General features: G+C 35.3%; 2 protein-coding genes across 2 annotated transcripts; both read left to right on the top strand.

The window, feature by feature from the left end:
* Nucleotides 1–624: 624 nt before the first annotated feature.
* LOC116297953 (uncharacterized) lies at nucleotides 625–16930 on the top strand. The gene is made up of 16 exons (XM_031706275.2): nucleotides 625–752; nucleotides 934–1066; nucleotides 2763–2822; nucleotides 3549–3716; nucleotides 4008–4119; nucleotides 4862–4974; nucleotides 6159–6230; nucleotides 9178–9399; nucleotides 9920–10236; nucleotides 12495–12627; nucleotides 12896–13066; nucleotides 13595–13774; nucleotides 14442–14585; nucleotides 15623–15882; nucleotides 16293–16389; nucleotides 16768–16930. Exons 2-15 carry the CDS (start codon nucleotides 991–993, stop codon nucleotides 16377–16379), a joined length of 2115 nt encoding a protein of 704 aa, XP_031562135.2. The 5' UTR covers nucleotides 625–752; nucleotides 934–990; the 3' UTR covers nucleotides 16380–16389; nucleotides 16768–16930.
* A 5680-nt stretch (nucleotides 16931–22610) lies between these two features.
* Nucleotides 22611–23555, top strand: LOC116297940 (adenosine receptor A3-like). Its single transcript, XM_031706265.2, has one exon. It carries the CDS (start codon nucleotides 22611–22613, stop codon nucleotides 23553–23555), a length of 945 nt encoding a protein of 314 aa, XP_031562125.2.
* Nucleotides 23556–24233: the final 678 nt, after the last annotated feature.

Below are 24233 nucleotides of genomic sequence, written 5' to 3' on the forward strand. Positions count from 1 at the left end.
AACGTAGAAAATTGGGGTGGGATGATGCATTGACGTTTTGTTCATTAAGGCTAAATTACCTTCATAAACGACGTTGACGTAACACGTTTCAGCAACGGATCATTAATAAGTTACGACATTCCCACGAATGAAACTTTGAAGTCATTATAAAAGCCATTCGACTGACCGGTCCTATATATTTTCGAATACAAAAAATTAAATGTAAAGTCTTTTTGATTAAAGTTAAATATTAAACAGCCATACACTTTTGTTCTTCGTGATGAAAGTAATTGTTCTTAAGACCATTACAACAGCTAGTTTAACTGAATTCCCATTGTGAGCCGAAAACTTTTGATAAGGTAAAACAAGATCTAAAACGGGTATTCAATCAAGTCACACTAACAATTCGCCTTATTAATTGGCCTGTTTTAATGGTTATTTTCGGTTCCTCTAGGAAGATTACCTCTTATTGTTCATTTTTTAATGGTGAGAATTTTGATTTCAAGCCACACATGCAAAAGTGATAATGATAAAGACCATGCATCAAAAAAGACATTTTAGCTGAGGGCATGTACAATTATGAAATATTGAGATCTATAAAAAAAGTTTAACGACACATACTTAAACATTTGAACACAGCGTTTATTTGCCACTGGTAATCGATACCTGAAGAAGAAGAGTAGAAGAAGAGTAGAAGAAGAGTAGAAGAAGAGTAGAAGAAGAGGAAGAAATACAAAAAGAGTTCCTTTACCAATCGTTACGAGACTTTCAAGGTACATGAAAGAGAATTCAAAAGTATTTATCAAATTCGAATCTTCACCGAAACAATAAAACAAAATATTTTTTATCACTTCCTATTAGTTAGCGTTTCATTGCCAAAGACTGGAATTCTCTAGAGTAAACGAATCTTTTGATTTGATATAATTATTTATATTGATTGATTTTTCTCCATAGACAAAAAAGACCTTGTGTACAGCAAAGGTTGGTTATTAAGGTACTGGATACACAGCCATGAAGACCTTTGCTCTAATCTTGGCATTTTTGCTGATTGAAGCAACATCGTCATACAGGATCCCTGAATCATTTGGTAAGATATTTTCGTGCATCTGGCAATCGCTTATTTAGCATGATTTTGGTATTCTTTACATTTATTTTATACGTGTATTTATTAGCTTAGTCAAATGACAAGAAAATTCAATTGTTATAGCGCATTACAGTCCTTCGGCAGATTGAGTTGTAAACCTATTTATGTTGAACTTTATGGAAGGCCAGAATAAGTAACCCAAACGCCATGCTTGACATTGGCAGTATCCTGACATTAACTCCATAAAAAACATAATAGAAAACAATAGTTCTCCGCATTAGTCGAATAGCCTATGATGTGAGCACGAGCACGAATATTTAGAAACCTAGTACTTGCCTTTTTTCGGCTCGTCTAACAATTCATTTGACAATTTTCCTTCGAAATTTTTTATGAAAATGCTTAAGAGATGAAATTCTAGTAATTTTTTAATAGTATTTTTTTGTTTTTTTGTGTGTTTTTTTTCTGCTTTATTTTTTGCAGTACTCGGTTTACCAGAGTTCTATGTGAGCTTTGAAGCACATTTCTGACCTATTATACAATGTCATGCTCAAGCAGTGCCTTGCCGAATTGTGTAAAATCGCTAAGCCTATGTAAGCCAGACAGGTTTTCCAAAGCCGGTTTATATTTATACTTATTGTTTCTAAACTGAAGTGTTCCTTCCAAATGAAATTGAATAGACTAGTTTGAAAATGTCCCTTGTCTAAAATTAATGTTAGGAAAAAGTCACACACACATTCGTACAATCGTGTACAAATAATTGCTGTGGTTTGAAAATGATGGTTAAGCATTTATATCCGTATTAAAAGAGATTTGTTAACTATTCACACGCTAAACTTGAAAAAAATAAAGACGACGTTTCGATGCTAACTAAACGTCCTTGTCAAGTACTCGTGTAACCATTAGCATTAGTTTCGCGGGGACAAATAGATATTAAGAAAGAAAAAACAACCAAATAAAAGAAAAACAGTAAATCTTTCCAAACATCCTCTCTAAAACAAGATCATAAACCTCAATGAAAGTTCCCTTGGATCAGGAATCCTTTGTTCTTTCTGCGCGTGCGCGAGGAAATGCCAGAGCCGAGCTTTTGAAAACGACTGCATTAAAAGAATGAGATGATAATGTCCCAACCTGATGAGTCAAAATGATTTACTGGGGGAATTTTCCTGTTTCGCAAGATTTTAATTTCTTTGCGACCCTCATGAAGATGATGAGAAACATCTGCCGCGTGTACGGAAGATCGCGGTTTGAGACATATGTGTCGCAATAAGTTTTTTTAAATGTATAAATATGTGGAGAAATGAATTTATCGAAGTTAAATTTCAATCGTTTTTCTCTTACGAGGGTATCAAAAATTACCTAGGCAGCATTGGTTTTGGCATTTGAGGACTAACAAAAACACAGGCTCTGACAGCTAGCTCATATACCGCCGGTTAGAATGTCAGAGCTAGTTTCACTAGTGTAAACTCGTCCATTTGACTCCTATAATTCACATGTGAATGGATGCACACTAACATTTTTGGCAGAGGACTCAAACAACTCCTTCGCTTTGAAAGTAGAAATAGAGAAACCTAACGCATGCGCACATTAGTAATTCAATCTTTGTGTTTGTAATCATTTTAATAACCATCATTGCATGGCTATCATTTCAAGTACATGTGACCCTAACTTTTCTTTTTTATTCTTTTATTTCTTAATTCAGAATCGCTGATCGACAGCCAAAGTGATGATCAAGTTACGGATCCTATCGCCATTGATGAAGGTGCGTAATAAGCTCTAAATATTTTAAAGCTATTTATTACAAATTACGATACGTAAACAGCTGCAAAAGTGTGCATCTTAAACCTGTCTCAAAGGATTTTGTTGACGCTACATTGATTCGACAGAATTGAATAAGATCTTGCTATTAATAAAGAAGCGTTCGACGTCGTTTGATATAATTAACTAAACTCTTGGCCAGTTTATACACTTTGCGAAACAACATATTATCATGAAGAGTTGAATTAAGTTCGAATGAGTCTCCCCGGGTTAGTCTCTCTTACCGTAAAAATGCCGCCCGCCATCAACTCACTATCTGGGAAAAAAGAATGGAAATTCTCGTCTCTTACACAGTAAAAGGAGGAGATCAGTCTATAGCGTGAAAAGACCTATGGCCTATCAAAATAATAATTTTGACAAGAGGAAATATGAGGGAGGATTTAGAGAAATAGTAACATAAAACTGACTACTTCGACGATACGGCGGCCATCTTTCGATGTGCCGTCTTAATTTATCTTTTGTTGTTTTCTCTTGTTGTGAGCTGTTCAATGGACGTCATTACTGTAACACAGCTTTATTTGCCCCCTAGCTGTCGTATTGTCTAAGTATTGAGTCCATTGACGTGCGATGGCAAGTTATGTTCGATTTCCTTTGATTCTTACCACTAGACAGAACAGCAAAACTTAAAAGAAATCCCGATACGTTTTTAACAGTCCTTTTTCTTATCCAGGGAAAGAAATACCTAATTTGATCGATGGAGATATCTTGGTCAGCGACCAAATGAAAGAGGATTTAAATAACGATGCATCTCAGATCTCTAAGAGAAATGCTCAGCGGAATAGGAATTACCTCTGGAGCGGAAGCACTGTTCCATACGAGATTGATTCTACTTTGACAGGTACTTTGTCGTTTGCTTTTGATTTCCAAAAATGTTTCGATTAAAAATTGAATAAAAAGTTTGCTCATTAAAAAAAAAATATATATATATAAACTGTAGAAAAAGTTAGTAATATTTTAAAAAAGAGGACAAGAAAATATCAAAAAACCGGAAGCACAGACGGAAAATGAAATTGAGAAAAAGATGAAACGAGAAGTATAAACTGAAAAGAAACGAGGAGTAGAAATGAGAACAAAAAAATCTGCTACACCGGAATCTACTCAACTGATTTCCATGGCATTTTGTTTTCAGATAAGACTGACCTCATTAACCAAGCTCTAAATGAATACCACACTCTTACTTGCATTAAATTTGTTCAAAGAACTAATCAACAGTATTGGATCAAATTCGTTAAAAAGACAGGGTATGTACAGTTAAACAATTTAGACTTGAGTTGGGGAAGGTACGTTTTTTATTTGTGGAGGTGGAGGGCTGTGGGATTCGCAGTAAACTTTAAAGAATAGTTGTAGCCATCCCCTTTTCACTCAGTAATGAATTCGTGACCTTTCTATGATTGAGTCAACAAGGCAGGGTCGTAGCCACACTGAATTGTTTACCGAGGAAAACGAGTGTCGAAGGTGGTAGCAATAGGAGGTTCAATTTTGAAATTTTGACCCTCGAGCATGCGATTTGCAAAGTTTAGAGAAGCATTTGTGACATTTTACCAACCTTGGTTGCGTTATAGTTGCTACTGCCCTGCAAGGAAACAGCTTTCATGAATATAAAACGGTTTGACCATTCAAAAAGTTTAAATTATTACTGATGACCCTACCCTCTGATGCCACAGTCCTCTTCCCAAATAAGAAACCCTTGGTATTTTGATATTCTTTATGATATTGTTTGCAGACATTGAAAAAAAATGATAGCAAGCAAACTATAAAAAGGAGAAGAAAAAACGGTTATACATTTAAATTTCCTCTTGATTAGCTTAAGAATGGGAAAGCCCTTACCTCGCCATAATTTACTCTACGTTATTTAGTTTCATTGCCCACTGATGAGTAGCGCTCTATTTTGAAACAGTCAATTCAAAAAACGTTCAAGCCAGCAACCATTGATTGTACAATGCGTGATTCTTTTTTTGAATATTGTTATGTACGTCTTCTTAGATGCTGGTCTTTCATTGGTCGTCAGTTCTCATCTCCGGGGGCCCAAGAAGTCTCTTTGGGAGATGGTTGCTACTACAAGAATACCATTGTGCACGAGGTCATGCACGCACTAGGTATAACCAATACACTACGGGGTCATTATTTAAGTCCTGAACTGATAACTTCTTCTCACTACAAAAACAAACAAAAAACATTTAAATTACAGTTATCGAAATTTATCCCAAAAACGCAGCGTGGGTGATATAAGTGTTTTAAATCTATCCAATAGGTGCTTTGCATTATAGCGTCATAAACTAACAATACCAGAATCCCTTTCGCGCACTTTCATTTGTTCCTTTTATTTGCACCAATAAGAAAACTATTTTTTTGAAAAAGATACTTATGTGTAATAAACTATAAATTTACACAAATAGTTAGCCGGAATAAGCCTGAAGCGAGATGACGTTTTTCCTTCGACTCTATACCATAATAGTTTTTAAAATTCTTTCATATTAAAATTTTTGATTCCTTAGAGAATACAGGAACAATAGTCATAATTAAAAAACAAAAGTAGTGTGAAAAGGTTTATGGTCTAGAGACGGGGGTAAAACATCATCTCGCTTCAGGCTTATTGAACAAACATTCTAATGAATAGGCCTATCCCGAATTCACTTGACTGGTCACGAAACAATGGTTTCAAGTCGAGGTTGAACTTGATGAATAAAAGAAACAAGTCCAGTCTCGACTTCAAACCATTGTTTCGTGGTCAGTCAAGCGAATTCGGGATAGGTCTATTGATGAACAAAGCAACACATTATATAAAATCGAACAATAGACCTTATTCGTGGTGTGACAATGCGTGACGAACCTCCAGGGGATTCATTTTCCTTTGTTTTTACTCTTTGAAAAATTCATGAGTATCCCAAAGGATACGAACGGAATAACGATGATGTCCCGACGAGTTTCAAAACAATAGCTCTTCATTCCCCCAGAGGTTTGTCACGCTGAACTAGGAAAACATTGTCACACCACGAATATGGTCTATTGACTTTTCTTTCATAAGAGCTCAGTCACAACTGATATGTATATATAAATTTGATTTATAACGTTATTAAGGAATTCCAGAAAATTATTTTCAAAGTTCTCTGCTTTCTATTCGTTCTGTGATAGTTCTCAGTTGATATTCTGTTAATAATAATATAATATAATTTATATCGCGCTTATACATTGCTGTTCTAAGCGCTGTTATGGCGCTGTTATGTGTATTCAATGCTTTGTAAGTTTGAGCTAATTTAATCTCTCTCTTTTTCGTTTAAAGGCTTTTGGCACGAGCAAAGCAGATCTGATCGTGATAAGTACGTGGAAATATACTGGGAGAACATTAAACCAGGTAGTTTGAAGCAAGCTTATTTTCTCCCTTTTATTATAAAATCATTCTTGGGAAGTATGTATTTGCGCATTTTAGATGTTAATTTGTGCAATATAAATAATAAATATATTATCTCACAGATGCATCAATGAACTAATTACTTCTCATATGACTTGAGCTATTTTCCTTTCGTTTCTTTTCGTTTCGTTCATTTTCTTTTCTTTACTCCTTTAGTTTTCTTACCTATCCTAAACGTAGTCTGAAACCATTTGTTAAAAAGCGCTTATTTTGTTTGAAAGTACATTAATTGATTATATTTTGTTTTATTCTTTAATATTTTTAAACATTTATTTATGTTTTTTTCATTATGAATTGCCTTTTTATTGCAATAGCGGCACCATTGAACTAACGGGAATGGTGCTTTATGAATATAATAATTATTACTATTACACATTTAAGGTGGCTCGACCCCCTCACGCTTGACCGCTACCTTCCACTTTTGGAACGCTAGTGCATAAACGTCTTTTATCCGATTGCAAATCTTTTTTGCACATAAGTCACATAAAGATTGAATTAATATTTGATGCAGTTTTTTATGAGATCGGACGTCATAACACGTGATTATGATGAAATATTTGTTTTCGTTTAGAAAATAATTTTAGCCTTGCAGAGCGTTTAACACTAAAATGCTTCGTACCACATAATTATATACTAGATGCCTCCATTTGTGGGGATTTTTGAAAAAATCTATCTAGCTAATAATGAGATATTTGAGATTCTTTAAATATAGTGCATAATCTACTTCAAAACTAAACAATGGATTTCATACGGCCGAAATTAATATTTCAGAGCTATATATTCACAAAAGTCATTGCTCATTTAGTTTTACTCTGTATCTAGTTTTAAAAGGAACATTTTGAAGGTAATCGACTTATGCGATTTTGTGAAAACGTATAGTGCAGAAGACGGGGTAAACATTTGATGCGCACTTTTCATCGCAGTTTTCTAGTCAATCTTACTAGATCTTCCATTATTCTAAAATTCACTGATCATTTCTCTCAAAATTACGTCAGGATACAAATTTGAACTTAAACTAATATTACACAAAATTGCAAGACTATTGAACTCATTTAAAGCGATCTAAAGCAAACGAGAAATACAGAAAACATTGATCGTTTCCCAACGATTTGATGCTCTGGGAATTCTATTGTTTGCTAATGATCATAACACCAAATTCTTTCGCACCATGCACGTTCTCATCTCGCTTGGTTTGCTTTCCGATTTACTCCCGAAGTATGGTTCTTTATCTAAACTCAAAAGTCTTGCTCGCTTCTTTCTTGAAGTTTTAATTTGAGGCATGTTCGCCGATTCTATTCACTCACACTGACAAAGTACATCATGACAAACGTCCCACGTTTGAATAAAAAAAACAACTGTTTGTTACCATACTTCGGGAGTAAATCGGAAAGCAGCCAAGTGAGATGAGACCGTGCATGGTGCGAAAGAATTTGATGTTATGATCATTAGTAAACAATAGAATTCCCAGAGCATCAAATCGTTGGGAAACGATCAATGTTTTCTGTATTTCTCGTTTGCTTTAGATCGCTTTAAATGAGTTCAATAGTCTTGCAATTTTGTGTAATATTAGTTTAAGTTCAAATTTGTATCCTGACGTAATTTTGAGAGAAATGATCAGTGAATTTTAGAATAATGGAAGATCTAGTAAGATTGACTAGAAAACTGCGATGAAAAGTGCGCATCAAATGTTTACCCCGTCTTCTGCACTATACGTTTTCACAAAATCGCATAAGTCGATTACCTTCAAAATGTTCCTTTTAAAACTAGATACAGAGTAAAACTAAATGAGCAATAACTTTTGTGAATATATAGCTCTGAAATATTAATTTCGGCCGTATGAAATCCATTGTTTAGTTTTGAAGTAGATTATGCACTATATTTAAAGAATCTCAAATATCTCATTATTAGCTAGATAGATTTTTTCAAAAATCCCCACAAATGGAGGCATCTAGTATATAATTATGTGGTACGAAGCATTTTAGTGTTAAACGCTCTGCAAGGCTAAAATTATTTTCTAAACGAAAACAAATATTTCATCATAATCACGTGTTATGACGTCCGATCTCATAAAAAACTGCATCAAATATTAATTCAATCTTTATGTGACTTATGTGCAAAAAAGATTTGCAATCGGATAAAAGACGTTTATGCACTAGCGTTCCAAAAGTGGAAGGTAGCGGTCAAGCGTGAGGGGGTCGAGCCACCTTAAGCTCGATATCCGTGAAATAAAGCCGTGAATAAAAACCATATCAGTGAAGTGATACGATATCACTTCACGGTAAACTGTAACTGTAACTTGACTACGATAGTAGTCAAGAGTGACGAGATAAATCTCTATTTAGTGTTTATTTCTATCAAATTCAAGATGGATTTTGTGCTTCTTACATTTTTAATTAAGCTTTAATATCTTGAATGATATTGAATTGGAAACGTATAATTCTTTAACATTTTGAAATGGTGTAAGTCGGTTAAGGATATTTAAGACAATAAAACATTTTGTGTGTGTTATATATCGAGCCTAAATGTGTAATAAACAAATTATTACATGTTAAGAACTCGCTCGAGGACTCGCTCGTTCGCGATATGATACGGAAAAACTCGTGAATAAAAACGATATCAAGTTCTTAACAGTGTGATAATCTCTATTTATCGTTATTGTTATTGTTATTTTATTCTCTTCTTCAGATTTGCTATTTTAATATAGCCCCTTTAAACCTTGTCGTAATGACTCTTATTTCAAATCCTTTGAGAAGAATATCATTTCTTTGAGTTGCATACAAATTAATGGATCCGCTCATGCATTACAGCCAAATAAAATTTAATATAACATGCACCGCTAAAGTCTGAAATAGCATAATGATCTTTGATGACTTTTTTTGCACTGCTTTAGAAAAGGAAAGTAATTTCATTCGTTATGGTAGTGACGTCATCGACAACCTCGGCGTGAATTATGACTTTAAATCCATTGCTCACTACAAAGCAAACGCCTTCTCAAGGAACGGAGCAATAACTCTCACAGCTTTGGGAGATCCGCAAAATACTAAAAATGTTGGACCTGGAGATACTTTGAGTGAGTTGGATGTTATCAAAATCGACCGTTTGTACTGCAGAGGTAATTGTATAGACACCTGAAATATAATGTTAATGATGACGATTTATGAGTTACGCAGTTTGTTTCAAGCTAGTTACCAATGGTAAGGAAGAGCAAGTGCGGACACACCCATGCTACCCTCCCCTTATTTTACCTCAAGCCCTTGAAATGTCGTTTATTTTCCGCTCTATCCCTTATCCCTCGTCCCTACGTACCGCACAGGCATAGAGGATGATGATGATGATCCCTTATTCCGTCATATCTAATGGCTGTGTCAACCCTACATAAAGAAATTTTGGATACTTACATACGTCAAGCGAGGCTCAAATATTTATCATTGTCATTGTCATTGTCATTATCCAATGAACTGGTTTCATTTCATGTTCTTTTTTAAATTTGCACTTTCAGAATAAATGGAACGCTTAGCAAAAAAAATATTGCACACTAATAATTGACATGTAAAAATATATTTTAAGATAGCGAAGACAAGGAAACAATTCCTTTCACTCATGATCTCAAAAAACCGTGTTCATTTTAATAGAATCAACGTCGCTTGGTCTACAAGCAGGTGGTCCAATACCAGATGACAAATTTGCTTCTTCTTCCTACAAGGAATACTATGGTTTAAAACTTTTCACCCCTAACCAAGGCCGTCTTAAAGGTGGCTCAGCTTGGTGTGCCAGAGCAAATGACGTGTCATCAGAGTATCTCGAAATTGATCTTGGAAGTTTACATGGTGTACGTAAAATCGCAACTCAAGGAAATGAAATATTTTCTGAATGGGTCAAAACATACATTGTCAAATACTCTTTGGATAAAGTGACATGGCAAACATACAGCGAAAATGGCGTCGAGAAGGTAACTGCAAACTTGTTGAAACTTAGTAAGGAAGAATGGGGAGTAGTCCCTCGTGGGCATGATTACTTTGCTTTACAAAAGCGCCCCACGGTTCATTCTTTGCTGACTTAGCAACTGTTTTTCAGTGTGGAATGATTAAACCAGTTTCGATTTCAAAATTATCCTCTTGTTTTCCTGATTACAGACTCATTTACATAGGGTTAGCCTCGTATCAGTGTTTAGCAAGACCCTGGTGGCAGGGTAGACCAGGTTACCTAGTTGGGAAAGTTTACTAGTATCTGAGTCTCTAAAAGTCTAACGGAAAAAGTGGTAACAAAAACTGTGAAATTTCGAACAACAGTGTCGAAAGCTGTTTACTGTGAGTAAGGCGTTTATGCCGTACTGATAAAAGTCATCGAATAACTGAATCTGGAGCTCCAAACTCTAATCCCAATTACGATCCGGATTTTCGCTAGTACATATTATAGCCTTCTTTAAAATCGAAATGCTTCATTTAAGAAGCAAATACAGGCTAATCTTTGCTCAGGTTTTCTTGCTTGATTCTTTATAGTTCCCTTGGTTAATCTATGTTTCGAAATTAAGTAAACATTTTCTTAAAAAAATTTAATTTGCGAGTGCTGAGCTAGAAGTTCAAATACGATCGATCTCAAGCGAAGGTCAAAAATTCACGCGTATTAGAAATTTATTTACATCATTTTATTATTTTTAAGAACAAAATCAAAACTCAAATAACCTTATATGTACCTGACATTTATTTGTAGTAGCTTTCAGAGCCAAAATACTTTAAAATATAGCATCAAATGATCAGAATCGGGTAAGCTTGAAAAATAATTTAAAAGTCGAAGCCATTGACCAGGCGCTTAGTTCTTTAAGAGGGCTAGTTTATCTCTTAGAGCTGATCTTCGATTACAGAAAATACTGCTTTGAATAGCTGAATAAAAGCATGAATAGTAACCAAAATAATCTTTTGCCCATGAAGATTGAAGATTCTTAGAAATCCTTGCTTAGAAGTCATTAACATCTTGCTTACAAATCCTTGTTTACGATTTCGATGGTTAAGTAATATTTCTAGTTCGGCTGTCTTTAATTACAGCAGTCAACGAAAAAGAGCATGTGTAGGCATGTGATTTACGTCACGTGATCAGCTAGCTCCGCCTTCTCTTTATCACTTAGCAACATAGTGACATTGATTGACAGTTGGCAATGCTAATTGATCGGACTGTAGACCGGAAGCCTTTAACAGAAGGCTTCAATGGTCTCTTGGGTAAGGTTCCAAAGACCCCTGGGTACTATTGCGCAACTTGTCCATTTTGTGTTGGAGGAATCAGGACGGATAAAAAACAAAGGTATTTTATGAGCGGTTTACCACAGTTAACCCGCTAAATATTCACAAATACCAACGGTAAAGTAAAGAATGCACAACTTCAACCATACAAACACTTTAAAATTCGACGGACCTTGACTGGAACCCGTGAATATTCTGCACAAACTCGAGGCTAACCCTGTGCAAATGAGTCTGTAATCAAGAAACACAGCGGTAATTTGGAATTCGAAACTGGTCTATTATTAAACTCGATGAATATGCACCTGCTAGGACACTGAGATCAAACGAGCGCAAACTCACAGCATCAAAAGATAATGGAACAATACAAGACTGCAAAATTTTTTAACAAATTCCCATCGCAGATATTTGGAATAATAAAAATGCTCTTGAATTTACTAACAAGTGTAAAAAGCATTTTCGTTCTCTGGCTAAATAAACGGTATGATTAGCACAAGTCCCTCTCTCTTTAGTTTACATCATTTATCTATCTTTGTTTCCTTTTCATCATTTTGTAGTATATATTTATTTTTCATCATTAATTTATCTCAAGCAAACTATCAAATATCTTTCCTTTTTTATGTATGTATTTAGGTAACGATTTGATTAGGACTTTATTTTCTTATGCATTTATGGTTCTCCTATGATTTCAGTTTCTCCATAGATATAGATATATACACATATATAGTCATTTTCTTATCTTTCTCCATTGTGATTCACCTATCTCCCTCCCCCTTTAATAATGTTAGTATATCAGTATTAGTATTACCTTATTGCATTCCTTACATTCATTCACTTTCTTCATATACGTACAAAGTCATTTATTTCTCTTTTTTCTCTCCTTGATTCAACCCACAATGATTTTGCAATGGAGTGTATATATCAGGCAGATTTTTTATAAAGTAAGAGACGACTGGGAACCGTTTTTTTCCCGCAGGTGTTCACGGGAAATACTGACAAAAATACTATCGTCGAGAACACGCTTTCAACTGCAATAAGCGCCCGGTACTTTCGTATCTATCCAAAAGAAGCACACGGCTCTCCTTGTATGAGGGTCGATCTTTTCAGCGGTAAGTAATTGATAGAAATTCCGGTAATAAGTTACAGTTGAAAAGACCGCTTTACCCTGTGCATAATGTTTTCCCATTTCAGGCCACGTATCATTGTCTTGCGAATAAGATTCTTTGTTTGAATGTATCCATATTTATGTGTCCTTTCATGCGCAACCGTTAAACGAAGAAATAAAAAATGACACGTAGTCTGAAATGGACAAAACATTACGACCAAGCTAAAGTGGTCTATTAAATACTATCATCGTCCAAATTTAACTTTGTACAGAACCGCTAAGCAAGATAAGTCCTTGGTCAGAGTGGGGACCATGTGATCGACAAATCTGCATGAAAAAGAGGCAAAGATATTGCACGTCTGCTGATATAAACCAGTGCCCAACGGCCGATGCTTATGGAGTTGAGACTCAGACTACGGCATGTACACAAGAAGAATGCAATGGTAAATATTTATGTATTTGTTACTTTTACATAATACGTTCCGGCTTTGGGGAGTAAGCAGAAGAAAAAACGCACAAATTATGCTAGCGATGAAGAAAAGCGGAATATGTTTATAAATATTATGTTTTTTTAATTGAAGATGTGTAAGAATTCTAATTGGATTGAATTGGAATTTAGAATTTGATATTTGCGGAGGAAGGAAAAAACAAAATAACTGGAAAGAATAACCCTCCAATCACAGGAGAGAACCAATTAGAAACACTATTCACATAAGACGCCGAATTTTTATATCAAACCAGGAGAGAGAATGAGACAATCCTTCCGAGAAGAAAAATGAGAAAAAACGCCGAATCCGAAAATCTAACCAGTTGAGAAATACGTAAGCGCTCTCGCCGCTACGCCACCCGTGATTCCTTCGATCTGCCTGCAAAAAATTTAACAATAATACAAACATTTTGACCTTGAAGTGGTAGTGGTTAGGAGGCTTTATTCACATTTGGCTTTACTAATGTTTTTGTTTGCACTCTAGCCCCTGTTGACGGTCATTGGGGACGTTGGAGTTCATGGTCCTCTTGTTCCAAGTCTTGTGACGTAGGAATTCATACCAGGACACGCACTTGTACCGATCCAGCACCACAGTCTGGAGGGGCTGATTGTCAAGGAAGTAATACGATGTCAAGCTCTTGCCAAGATACACCTTGTAGTTTAGGTATGTAATGATAAATATAGTGCTCGTGGATTAATAGATTTTGATGTGAACGTAACCGTAATATATAAGGTTGCTGGATCCAGTCGAATTGGGTTGAATATGTTAGGGTTTTTTGAATTGCCCCATTTTATTATGACTTGTTTACGTGGACAAGAAAAGTATTTTTCAGAATACATATAAGATTGACTTTTGTTATTAAGTTAATCAGAAAAACTAACGCAGATAGATTTCGACGTTTCGATGACATCCTGTCATCATTATCAAGAAACTAACTGCAAAAATATTTCATAAATAAAATTCAAACAATCTACTATTCAAATACTAATGCAGTAGTCTACAATAGTACCGCAAGAATTAGAAAACACAAAACACATCTATTCCTTTTTTCCCAGTTGTTTCATTGGTGTTATTTTGTACTAATTAGCTAGTACTATGTCACGGATATATGGCTTTCCCTTGACTTAATAGAGTAAAGTCACTAAATCCCTGAAATAGTTATTAGACTAATGCACATTAGCAGACCCTAATTCCATTGTTTTCTTTTGTGTCTATTTGACTATTACACGTTGACTAGTATAATTTTATTTCACGGGTTAAATGCCTTTACTCTACCTCATACCGTCTCTATAGATAAGTATTTACTAAAGGATTTATAATTGAATTAAAGTCCCAGAAGGATGCGCCTTCACAACAGATTACTGTAAATGGAGCCAAGACCCTTCTCAAGATATCCCCTGGTATCGTCGAAGTTATGTTACCCCTAGTAAAGGCACAGGACCTTCCGCTGATCATACATCACCGGACGGCAGTGGTGAGTAGCCCAATGTAGCACGATGTTTTGCGTTTTAAACGCGCAATTTTATTTTAGAGGCATGCCACGCTTCGGCTATATTTGTAATAGACCCCTTGCTGAATATTCCCAATGTAGCCCAATAGACCTCCTCGGCTCTGCAGCGCTCGAGCGCAATGTTGTCCCATTTCAGACCACGTGTCATTCCCTTGAGAATAATATTCTTTGTTTGAGTTGTATCCATATTCATTTTCAAATTCTTCTCATGTGCAACCGAGCGCAAACCTTAAACAAAGAAATGATACTCTAGGGAATGACACGTGGTCTGAAATGGGAAAACATTACGTCAGAGCCGAGGAGGTCTATTCAGAGGTCAGAGGACAAAACAATAGAATCTTACTCTCATGAAAACTGAAGTTGAACAGTTCTGGGAATTGCTGAAACCGATCTATAGCCTTCATCAGAATGATGAAAAGTCATGAAAGATAACGCGTATTTTAAACCGCACAACTTATTATTACGATCATGTCTTAAAAGCGGAAGACTCAAGCGCAATTCAATTCTTAGACATCGAAATTAGAAAGATTATTCTATTTGCATCGAGATTATTTTATTTGCTTGTTTTATCGGCTTTATATTTTTCAGGACAAACTGTTTTAAGTATCAGTAACTGTATTTATCAATTGATAAGAAATGTTTGCAATATGAGCTGCGTGTTGTATCGGATATACAATCAAGAGCCGGAGGCGAGTGATTGTATGGCTGATACGCACGCCTCATTAATAATTATTCATGAATTTTACAATACACTTTAAAAACCAACCACGCCCTATTTCTATTGTTTGATGTCGGGTTTGAATGTCGATGGAGAACCTGGTACGGGTTTTGAATTCAACCCCGCGTGTGGCATTGATATTTACATCGAGATTCAAACCCTAAATCAAGCATTAAAAATAGGCCTAGGGCTAGGTTGGTTTTTAAGCCAGTTAAAATGCACGTGCTCCTTCAATGCAAACCCTCGCCCTAACGTTTTTGCCTTTATTTCATGACTGCTTTAGGTTACTACATTTACCTTGAGGCTTCGGGCGTGGCTGTAGGTTCAAAAGCTGTACTTCGTAGCGCTGAACAGACTGGATCAAATGATCAAAAATGTTTGACATTCTATTATCATATGTATGGAAGCACCATGGGAGTACTAAATGTCAAGCTCAAAACAGTATCAACTGGGGAAACGACAATTCTCACATCTCTTAGTGGAAACAGTGGGAACCAATGGCTGGAGAAAAAACTCACGTTTTCAAGCTCGCAGAATTACATTGTAAGTTTGAACATCGTCTTCTCATTACGCCTAAGTCACATAAACTATATGACGGTTGACACCGTGGTTTTCATATTGTTAGTTTACCACTTATAACTAATGAGGATATTGTTCAAAAAAAAAAGGTAAAACGTATTACTGAAGGACCGAGCTAGGATAGTATGGTTGTCATCAATTAAAAAAAAAAAAAAAAAAAAAAAAACCGCGGAGGATATACATCGAGCATCAAAGAACACAGGACTCGAAAATAGATTTTCAAAAGGTTGACAAGTTTTTCTATTTAAGAAGAAAGAAAAAATTAACAAAGTCAATATCACCTATCCGGTTGAAATCACTTAGGGTATTAATTTTAATTTTGATCTCGAATTTTCACATTTGTGTCTAAACTAATTGATATCCATTTTGTTTAGGTGCTGTTCGAGGGAATACGCGGTTCTCAGTGGAGCTCAGACATGGCTGTAGATGACATCGGTATAACTTCAGGAGCATGTAGCTAAACTGGTATTGGTATGTATTTGTGTAGTGCTGTGGTGGTGGAGCTTATTTCGTAGTCGGCGCTTATTTGAACAATGCTGACAAGCAAAAGTAGACTTTAAAATCAATATGATTGAAATGTCGCTTATTGTCTTATTTTGGTGGCAAAAAAATATTAGGCTGGTGATTAAGCTTCGCTTATGTGGTGAATGAATGCGACGCTTTGTCGAGGGCGGAGCTTTTTAATATTTTTGCTCTAATTTGCGGCGATTGATCAGAAGCGGCGCTTGATCGAGTAAATACGGTATGGAAAGAATAGTTTCCATGTCCTAGAATCATTCCTTTCTTCCTTCCCTACAGGGATTTTGTATTTACTTGATTCAATTTTCAACTTTGAATTTTTTCCGATAGATTCCTGAGAACGTGACAGCTAATTCCAGAAAATGAAGGAGGTTATATTTACTTAGCAACAGATAAAGATTCCAGTTAAAGGCATAAAAGAAAACTACGAATACAAATGGTTAATTAAAATGAGTCGGCTTTTCTCAACGATAAATAAACAATAATAAACTCAGCTTGTGTCTTACATGACTTTACTGGGTTTTATATTGACTGAAGATCATCATGGGATTAATGATAACTGGGTCTAGGCCATTACTGAACGGTTTTAGTTATTCAATTTTATCGAACCTTCAAATAACCTATGCGCTGATGTAAATTTACTACACGATGAATTACACTCTGGGTCCAGAGGGTTTTCAAAATGGCTCTTATTTTTGGTTCTCCGAAACAACCAAACACCTGTGTCATTGCGACTACTATAACCGGGGACAGCGAGAACGAGTCAAATTGTAGAATAAATACATTCCAGCTTTGGGTAGCTAGTGAAGCAAATCAGAAAGCAGCAGAAAACAATAGTTTTTGAATATATCCTTTTATTCCCACGAGAAAATGACAATGGGTATCTAGTTTTTGTTTACAGGTAACATCAGAGTCAAATTACCATTCTCGTGCAGTCAATAAAAAAAAAGCTTTGAATATATCCTTTTATGACGATGGCTATTAATTTTTTTGTTCACAAGTAACATTAGGATTCTGATTGGCTGGATATTGGCTTGGCATTGTTTTCGAATTCACTCTACAATTTGATTGAAAGTTTTGGTGGCATCGTTTTGGTGTTTTTTCTAAACTTAATTCAATTGGTCATATCTTATCAAGGATTTATTACCCACATTAGGAAGTCACCCATATCATCCAAACCCACAAGCCAATGATTTAAAAGGGGTTTCACTCCAAAGGCATTGATTTTCAGCGTTAATGCAAATAAGCAGCAGCCAGTTATGAGAGCCGTATATTGATGGTTTTCACGGCGGCCATGTTGGAGGAACTTAACAAAAGAATTGTCAATGAATTCTTTTGTTATACTTCCAGCATGGTCGCCGTGTCTTTTGTTATTTAATTCTCTTGGGAATGGTTGAAAACCATCAATAAAAGCTACTCAATTCTTGGCCGGCTGCGTATTTGAGACGCTCATACCATATATTTTATACCATGTATTTTCTTCTTCTTACGATCTGTGCATCATTAGGGTTGACTATGACCTTGATGAAGCTCTATGTCTTCATCTAAACTTGGATGCATACTTCATCCCTAATGAAGTCATCCTCATAGTATTTGAGTGGTCTTTATATAAAGATCACATGCGTCTTTATATAAAGACACATGTGTCTTTATATAAAATCACTTGAATACTAATGAAGAGGAATTTATCGGGTATAAAGGTTCATGCACGTGACGTGTATGGTGGCTCCAATTGGACCATAAGCTTATGAATTATTAATTAGTGTTTTAAGGGATTATAAAATCTCTTGAAAGGAATCGCGATCCAAACGATCGTAGGTGCTGTTTAAACGGCTGCCCGCTAAAAAAATGCTAGGACCATTTGTTATGACTTACTATATTGATGGTCAATAAATACCCTTGTAACAATGATACTTATATTAAGTTATAATAATGGTAATATTATTATAACAAAACAAGGATAATTGACCAAATAACATGCAACCAATAATCATGCCAAAGATAATAGTGTATACTACTTGACAAGCTCATGCGATGATAACAGAAAGACAGTAATGTTGCAAAAAACTTGATTAAACTGATGAAATGTTTTGCAGCCAGAAATGAAAATGAAAGCACGAGTTTCGTGCCGTGCACACTAATCCAAACAAATTTAATAACGCATGTAGCTTTTATCTGTTTCGGTCTGTTTACGTCTACACTAAAACGGCGTTTTCGGACGCTAAGAACAATATGCTAGACAAAAACCAAACTTTTTGGAAACGCAAGGAATCTGCGCATGCCTAACAGTGTAGTTAGCATCTCTTAATGTCTTAACGTGGACGGAAACATGCGTTTTGGGGGCGAAAACGGCGTTTTTAAAATTTATCCGGATTAATAGATGTTTCTTCAGTTTTCACATTAGTACAACTATGCAAAGTGTGTATCAATCAGGCAGTCATTTTTTTTACATCCTATCAGTCATATTAAAAATTAGTGATATAATGTAATTTCTCCTGAAGGATTTACCGTAGATAAATAATTTTTAATAACACATTAGCAACAATGAGATTTTCCCCCTTCCTCTTCCCCTTTTTTCAGTGGGACCATCAGTATCTATGGAGAGATGCTCTTATTCTATCTCTTTAGTCCAAATCTCTAAAACCATATTCCACGCAGTAGACGATAATCTTTTTTTTTGGAGGTGGGGGGGTTAAAAACAAAAACTGGACAAAAGGCGCATTGACTTTACGATTCCATTGAGGACGTGCTTTCTATATGTACTTTCAAATATACTCACAAGAGTAATGACCCAAAATTATGTTTTCATCTGGCCATTAATAACAGGAGTACGCAAATTCGGAAAGCCAAAAACCATAAACCAAAGATCACGAAAAGATGACGCATTCGAAGACAATTTTCTATCATTTATATATTTTATTCCATTTTCTTTCTTTCATTTGGCTTGCAATAATCTTGGTGTCCTCAGTACTGACATAAAGACAGTTTCTTTTCTATTTTTTGTATTTTCGCTTCGTTTTATTTTAGAGGTGTTTGCCGCTTTAATAATAATAATAATATTTATTTACATAGCGCTAAATCCACTAGTTGCTCAGAGCGCTCACTAATAAAAAATAATACATAGTTAACTAAGCTAATTAAAAATTAAGATACAAAAAATATGTGAAACAAAACGACAAAAATTGTACTAATTGTAAAATTATAAATTAAAAGCTAACTTAAACAAATGTGTCTTAAGAGAATTTTAAAAAACAGATACAGATGTAGACTTTCGTATTTCTCGCCAACAAAAGCATTGTCTCCATACGTTTTAAGATTGCTATTAGGTATAGATAAAAGTTCTTTGCTAGTGGAACGTAATGATCTAGAGTACTTCTGATAACTTAATAACTCAGATAAATAACATGGTAGAAGACCGTTTAAACCTTTATATACAAGTAAAAGTAACTTAAAAGTAATTCTATATTGTACAGGCAGCCAATGTAACTTAATTAAAGCTGGAGTTATGTGCTCAAATTTCTTAGTTAATGTAACAACACGAGCTGCTGCATTCTGTACGGACTGTAACCTATTGACAAGAAACCATAAATTAAAGAGTTGCAGTAATCAAGTTTAGCACTGATAAAAGCATGGACCAAGATCTCACAAGTAGTTTGATTAAGAAATTTACGAATCCTCCATACTAAGTGAATTATCAAATAATACACCTAAATTACGAACAGAATGACTAGGCGCTACACTTTCAGTTCTTACTAGTATATTAGCAATATCAGGCCGAGGACGAAACCTAGAGCTTATCACTATCAGTTCACTTTGTCTTCTCTCATTCTTTCTTTCTTCTTTTTCAATTAAAAGAAGAAAAAAAAGAATACTAAGGTTTTAAATTTGTGACTAACTTTTTTAAAGAGATAAATGTTTTATGTAGTGTTTAAAAAACGAGTAGGAGTGTTTTATCAGGTATAAAAGCACGAGGCGTAGCCGAGTGCTTTTATACCTGATAAAACACGATCTACGAGTTTTTTGAACTGCTTAAAACACTCATGAACAATTTATAAGATTTTGGTTCAACTGGAGCCACCATACACGTCACGAACATGGATTTTTATACTTCGATAGAGATTTGACGTCACGGGCATGCGCAACCAGATTCAATAGAAGCTCCCACTCGTTGGATATTGCGTGTCAAGGCAAAGACAGGCACGTTAGTCAAAGATTTTTAGGGTCGACTATGACCTTGATGAGGCTCTAAGTCTTCATCTAAACTTGGATGCATACTTCATCCCTAATGAAGTCATCCTCATAGTATTCGAGTGGTCTTTATATAAAGACACATGTGTCTTTATATAAAATCACTTGAATACTAATGAAGAGGACTTTATCGGGTATAAAGGTTCATGCACATGACGTGTATGGTGGCTCCAATTGGACCATAGGCTTATGAATGATTAATGAGTGTTTTAATGTTTTTTACCACTATTTTCATAACTACGCGCTGATGCAAGTTCAATTCGAAAAAAAAATTGTCTTCATATATAAATTTGAGCCACCCTTATTCTACTGTTTAATTATTTTTTAGTTTTGATGACCTAAACATATGATCGAAAAATTTAACTGGATTTTTCAAATAATGTGCTTGGACTATCCTAGATTCTAACAGTGCATTTCATTCTAAGATTTTTAAAATGTTTAGCCTATTACGGCCGAAAATCTAACAGTACTATTTTTAGTTTTTGGCTTTTTTCTCCTCACCCTCAGGTACGATTTTTCTGACATTTTCAGAATCCTATCATCTAGTACTAATGCAGTCTGTGTATTAATTTTGATGGAAAATCTTTGGCAGAAGAAGAGTTATGATGCTGGCAATGAAGCAAAAACGTGAAAACTGACTATCCACACTTGCACAGCTGTAAATTTATGCGACTGAGAGAACCATCATTTATCTTTGAAATAACCGTATTTATTGGTTATTAAATATGGTTATTCTAACTAAAATAATATTAGTTATCTTTATATTTATGAAGGTGATTTTGTGCTTGGAAAGTTATTAAAGCTCTGAATTATGTTTCTTCAAAGAAAATATTTTCGAAACAAATCCCTAGTTTTGTAATTTTATCAACTAATAACAAATTATTTGTAATAACCAATTCTTTATACGACTATTACGTAATTTTACCTTATAAGGTCAAGAGAACTCGCAAAATATGGCGTTTTTATTGTTCAAACCAGTCAGTTATCACAGCGTAATGTAGCCCCATTGATTCACTATGATTCAACAGGAGTGAAACATAAGTAGTCACGTTCCGAACGAATTAAAAACTTTTGAGTACACTGAGAATCCCTGCAGCTGTTTGTAAGGTCGCTTTTGTTATAATATTCAAAAGCTAATTTGTAGAAGAAGAAAAAAAAAAAAAAACAACAACACGAAACAAAACAAAAAAGAAGCCAACCCATTTATTATTATAGCCTTGGATGGATAAAATCAGTAAACCTAAAATATTTGAGTAACTACATCTAACATCTAACATTTCATTATTTATCAATCTCACAGTTTCAGTACAGGGTCAACTGATCTATCCTTTTCATCCTAGTTCTTAGAACTTCATGTTCCGTGCGTCTTGACTCAATAGATTCAAAGAAGTTCATTTTCTATTGAACAAAACCTGTTGTCTGTGAGTTTTCGAGGCTCACCGACGGTTCTCGAAAATACATTTATACAATCTGATATTTATTGCTATTTACATTCATTTTGAATTCTACTCCATGAAACTCAGCCAAGATTTGTCCTGGGCCAAAAGTGTAAGAAGAAGAGGGAAAATTGTATCAGAAAAAATGAGTCATTTAAGTCAGTAGTAATTATTTCTTTTAATTTCTCTTTGTTCAATCGATAAAACAACGAGGACGGTTTTCCATTTCCTGGCCTTTACGTATGTTATTAGACTTTCCTTGTTAAGGTCTCTTGTACACAAATATTGCTACGAGAGATAAATATCTAGAAAAGGTTTCCTCTGTTAAGTGCTGTGCAAAAATACATTTACTGAGGAAATGACAACTTAATCGTTTGACTTGAAACAAAAAGTTAAGGAAACAAAAGTCTTGCGCAAAAGCTGGGTCAATGGATGAAAACCTATTTAATGAAAGATTCTGTTAAAGGGAAGCATTCTAGTCCATCAGTAATGGCTTCAATATCAAACCAAACCATTTCAAGTTTTCAGTGTCCGATAACTTTCGATTTTGATCCAACAAACATTACTCATCTGCCAGCATCAGTCGTCCCAACGTGGATTTTTTTCGTTGCCATCAACACCGCCACATCTACGCTGACTGTCCTCATCAATTTGCTGGTAATTTGGACCGTGCTGGCAAATAAGCAGCTCAGATCTGATAGATACTACCTCTTGGTAGCTATTCTTTCGCTCAGTGATATTCTGGTTGGAATTGTCGTACAGCCGCTACTTATTGCTTTGGGAGTCTGCATAATAGACCAGTGTACATATTTATGTGAATTGACCATTGCCTATACAGTGTCCGCTTCACTTTGCTATGGATGGACAGCTGTTACCATGGCGATCGTCAGCCTGGAACGATACCTCTACATAGAACATCCTATGTACTATCAGACTTCAGTTACCTCAAAGAAACTAGTGATAGCATCCGCAGCTAGCTGGGTCCTTGTGGGGATTCCAAAACCATTCACAAGACTCCTGATGAACGACTCCTTCTGGAACAGGCAGCTTATTGGAATTCTAACCTTTGGGCCATGCTTTGTCATTATTTTATTTTGCGTCACTAAAATAAATCTGACGGCCCGTCGACAGATAAGGGTTATCGTCGCCCAGCAGCAAACTGTAGCAGAGCAAAGTAAGATCAAGGAATACAAGCGCACTTTCACTCTAGGCTTGATAGTGCTAGCATCCGTCGCGTGTATGTGTCCAATAATAATCTTAAAGATCGTAAAAGCCGTGAAAGGCAACTTCGATGACGACATAAAATATATATCTCATGGTATTTATTTTACTTTCTTGAACTTCCAGTCCATTATTAACCCCATCATCTATTCTCTTCGTCTTTCTCCCATCCGCAGTGGGGTGACTAAAAGACTTTGCTACAATCGCCAATAAATATGGAACTGAAATTATTTTTGTTCTCTTCAAGAGTACATTGAGGCGAGTATCCAATCTACGGTTAACGGAACATACAGAGAAACCTCATGGTCTTGCAGCAAGAAATTCCAAAAAGCATGAATCAAAATTCTTGTTAAACGAATTGTACTCTCAGCCAATCGCAAAAAAACATTTGTCGTAGCCTGCGCATGTAAACTACGTGTTTTGAAGTGACATCTATTAACTTATTATTGGAATAATAGAGATATGTAATGGGTTTCAAATATCATTTGCCTAGCTTATAGTATTGTAGGACAACTAAATGTCGGAGGGGGTGGGGCTATATATGTAATGGGTTTCAAATATCCTTTGCCTAACTTATAGTATTGTAGAACAACTAAATGTCGGAGGGGGTGGGGCTATTAGTACCCCGCCCCTCACCCCTACTGTCTTGTCCCCCTCTTGGTTTACGTAGTGCACCGATAAGTATTTATACTGAAGTATTTATTATTTTAAGTGTATAAATGCATGCAATAAATAATATAGCTTCCCTGTTACTTATAAGAAGAATATATACGACTTTGAAGAAACCATGTAACTATCACTATTACTAATAGAGATATTTATTAGAGAATCAACTTTTTTAACGACGATCCCCCAATAAAATTGCAGTTGACACGGACATAATGGGAATCT

Source organism: Actinia tenebrosa, unplaced genomic scaffold (genome assembly GCF_029948245.1).
Source record: "Actinia tenebrosa isolate PJP-AT-01 unplaced genomic scaffold, QUT_ActTen_1.0 PGA_scaffold9__36_contigs__length_13948895, whole genome shotgun sequence".
NCBI classification, from domain to species: domain Eukaryota; kingdom Metazoa; phylum Cnidaria; class Anthozoa; order Actiniaria; family Actiniidae; genus Actinia; species Actinia tenebrosa.